General features: G+C 37.9%; 1 protein-coding gene across 1 annotated transcript; it reads right to left on the bottom strand.

Moving 5' to 3' along the window:
- Positions 1-755: 755 nt before the first annotated feature.
- LOC110921869 lies at positions 756-2592 on the bottom strand. The gene is made up of 3 exons (XM_022166224.1): positions 2232-2592; positions 1384-2142; positions 756-871 (listed from the first exon to the last, which is right to left on the bottom strand). The coding sequence occupies exons 1-3, from the start codon at positions 2590-2592 to the stop codon at positions 756-758; spliced, it is 1236 nt and encodes a 411-aa protein (XP_022021916.1).
- Between the last annotated feature and the right edge of the window lie 410 nt (positions 2593-3002).

Raw genomic sequence — 3002 nt, forward strand, 5'->3', positions numbered from 1 at the left:
ATAATACAGATTGTTCTTCGGTGTACACTGGTATGTTCACCTGTGTACAACAGTCTGTACACATGTGCACAACGGTGCATTACATAAATCTACACTATTCTAGGTTGTAGACAAATAACTAACCTTTTGTACATCTGTGTATTAACTGCTTATACACATGTGTACATAGTGTACAACCCAGGTTGCAGACAATATACAAATGTGTACATAGCAGTATACCATCGCCTAAAAACAGAGTAAAAATCCATGTACAAATGTTTACAACAAATCAACCAACCAAACATCATACATCAACGATTTTACAACAAATCAACCAAACAAACATCATAACATCGCCTAAAAACAGAGTAAAATCAAGTATCTTGTTAAATCAATACTATCCTTAAAAAAATCAAGTATCTTGTTAAATCAATACTAGCATCAATCAAACAAAACAAACTACAACAATTTACCTTATTCCAAGCAGAACCCAGATGAGTACATGAACCAGACCCAGCTGAAACATCCTCTGCAGTGAGTTTCCTAGGAACAGGGAGTGGTGCAACATCTTGTTTGACTTCTCTGACCCAGTAGGTGTAAGACGACGTCGTAGTGAAGTCTGTACTATGTTTCTCTGTTGACACCACGCCACCTCCCTCCATCTTCAAATTATACCCAATTCAACTGGAAACCCTATGAACCCTAATTGTTGAATAAGAAGGAACAAATGTTTAAGGGGAAAATTGGAAGATTAAACCTGATTGGATGAAGGAAAATCAATGGAATTTGAGATCTGTGAGAGAGAGTATTCCGGCGAAGATGATGGTCACGGTGATGATCTGTAACTTTTGTGGTCCTCCTCTGCGATGATGATGATGAAAGACGGTAAGATCTGCAGCAAAAAAAAAAAAAAAAAAAAAAAAAAAAAAACTACGTGATGATGATGATAATGATGATTTTCTGGGTTTATGGAACTGTTGAACACCGAATGTGAGGATAGGAGGTAATTCGCATGATTAGCTGGTGATTTGTTAAGGCTACATGGTATGGTGACCATCCTCCCTTGGAGGATGATCCGCCACCTAGGTGCCACATCATAGTCCTTTTGAGGATGATCCATCCCACAAAAACAATGGAAATGAGAGGATGATCCTACCCTACTAGTTTATTATTTTATTTTTTTAAATCATCCACTTTTTTTAACATTTAACAAATAAAATAGGAAAATACTTTCATTAATATTATAAAACATTACATAAACTTAAAAAAAAACATAAACTTAAAAAAAACATAAACTTAAAAAAAAACATAAACTTAAAAAAAAACATAAACTTAAAAAAAAACATAAACTTAAAAAAAATCCTAATTACTTAAAAAAAAACATAAACTTAAAAAATCATCTACTTTGATGCTTCTTCATGATGTCTTCTTGCAATTTCTTTAAAGTGGAACATTTTGGTTCAGGACAATTATCAACATCCATCGTCAATATATCCCACTCTTTAACCCGAACCTTATCATCGGCCAATCGTAACCTTTCTCCCGACACGTGTGCCTTTTCTTCGACCGCCCGTTCCTTCGCCTTCGCCTTTTGGGCCGTGACCTTCGAGTAAGTTTTAAATTGCGTCATAAACTCCTCCATCTTCGGATCGCTAACCTTTTGCTTTTCTTTCTTTGAGGCCGCCTCCTTCTTTGATTTGTCCCGGACCGGGGGACGTTCCGCTTCCCTTACGACATACACTTCTTCATCGAACTCGGAGTCGTCGTTTAAATTAATGTGACATCTTGCGTCCAAGCCGTCGGTGCTATAACTACAGGTCTCCGAGTTTTTTTGACGTTTTGCCATCTCCACCTCGTTCGTAACCGACGCCCACTTTGGGGCCGTTCGCATAACTTCCCAAGCCCGAACGTGTGCGAACGTGGTTTTATGGTTCGTCTTGTAAACATCCAATGCCTTTTTGAAGACATCCTCGTCGCTCATCCCACTACGACGCCCACTTGTATATATTTTATTATATTCCTCCGAAAACTTGTTGACGAGCCCACTCATCTTGCGCCACTTCGACGATACCGAGTCGACATCTCGATACGGTCCTTGTTCCATTAGCTCAAGAAACTTCGCCAACACCGATTTCCAAAAACCCTCACCCGTTTGATTGTTACCTATATTCGACAAAAATCCATATTACAAAAAATTAAAAAATACACTACAAAGTATATACTTAAAAAAATTACAAGTTAATTTTACTTACCTTTAATGGGGTGTGTGGACGAGCCTATATAAGCCTTCGCTAAGGCTTCCTCCTCGAGTTGCGTCCATTGTTTCGGCTTCGGTTTGGAAGGTTGGCTTTGGTCAACCGCAACTTTCTTTCCTTTTTTTCGTTTGGTTGTTTGCGGTTGGGTCTCGGGAATGACTTCAATGACATCGTCATCGGGTTCGGTTCGAATAGGTTGCGATGGTTGGGAAGGTTCAACGGGTTGCATGTTAAAAGGGTTACGCATCATCAAGTTTTGTATGGCTTGATTTTGTTGCGTACTCGCAAAAACATTCATAGAGTTTTGGAAAGCCGCAAAAGCAGTGGCGGAAAATTGACCGTATGGGGTCGGTTCCATTGTGGGATGGTACCCCGGCACCGAAAATACATTCGGGTTTGGATTCGGGTTGTTCGGTTTGTTATTAGGTTTAGAAATTAGGACATTGGGCTTTTGTATAAGATTGGGCTCTTTTAATAGACTATTACGTGGACTACATTAGATGGATACCATCGAAATCCTGAATTTCAAATGTGAAAAAAATGATTGATTTATTCACCTTGAAGAATGATGACTTGTGTCTTATATTAGGTTTAGAAATTAGGACATTGGGCTTTTGTATAAGATTGGGCTCTTTTAATAGACTATTACGTGGACTACATTAGATGGATACCATCGAAATCCTGAATTTCAAATGTGAAAAAAAAAATGATTGATTTATCATTTATATTCTTTTGATGTTAAGATCATAAAAATAAAAACTTGAAAGA

This window comes from Helianthus annuus, chromosome 1, assembly GCF_002127325.2.
Source record: "Helianthus annuus cultivar XRQ/B chromosome 1, HanXRQr2.0-SUNRISE, whole genome shotgun sequence".
NCBI lineage: Eukaryota > Viridiplantae > Streptophyta > Magnoliopsida > Asterales > Asteraceae > Helianthus > Helianthus annuus.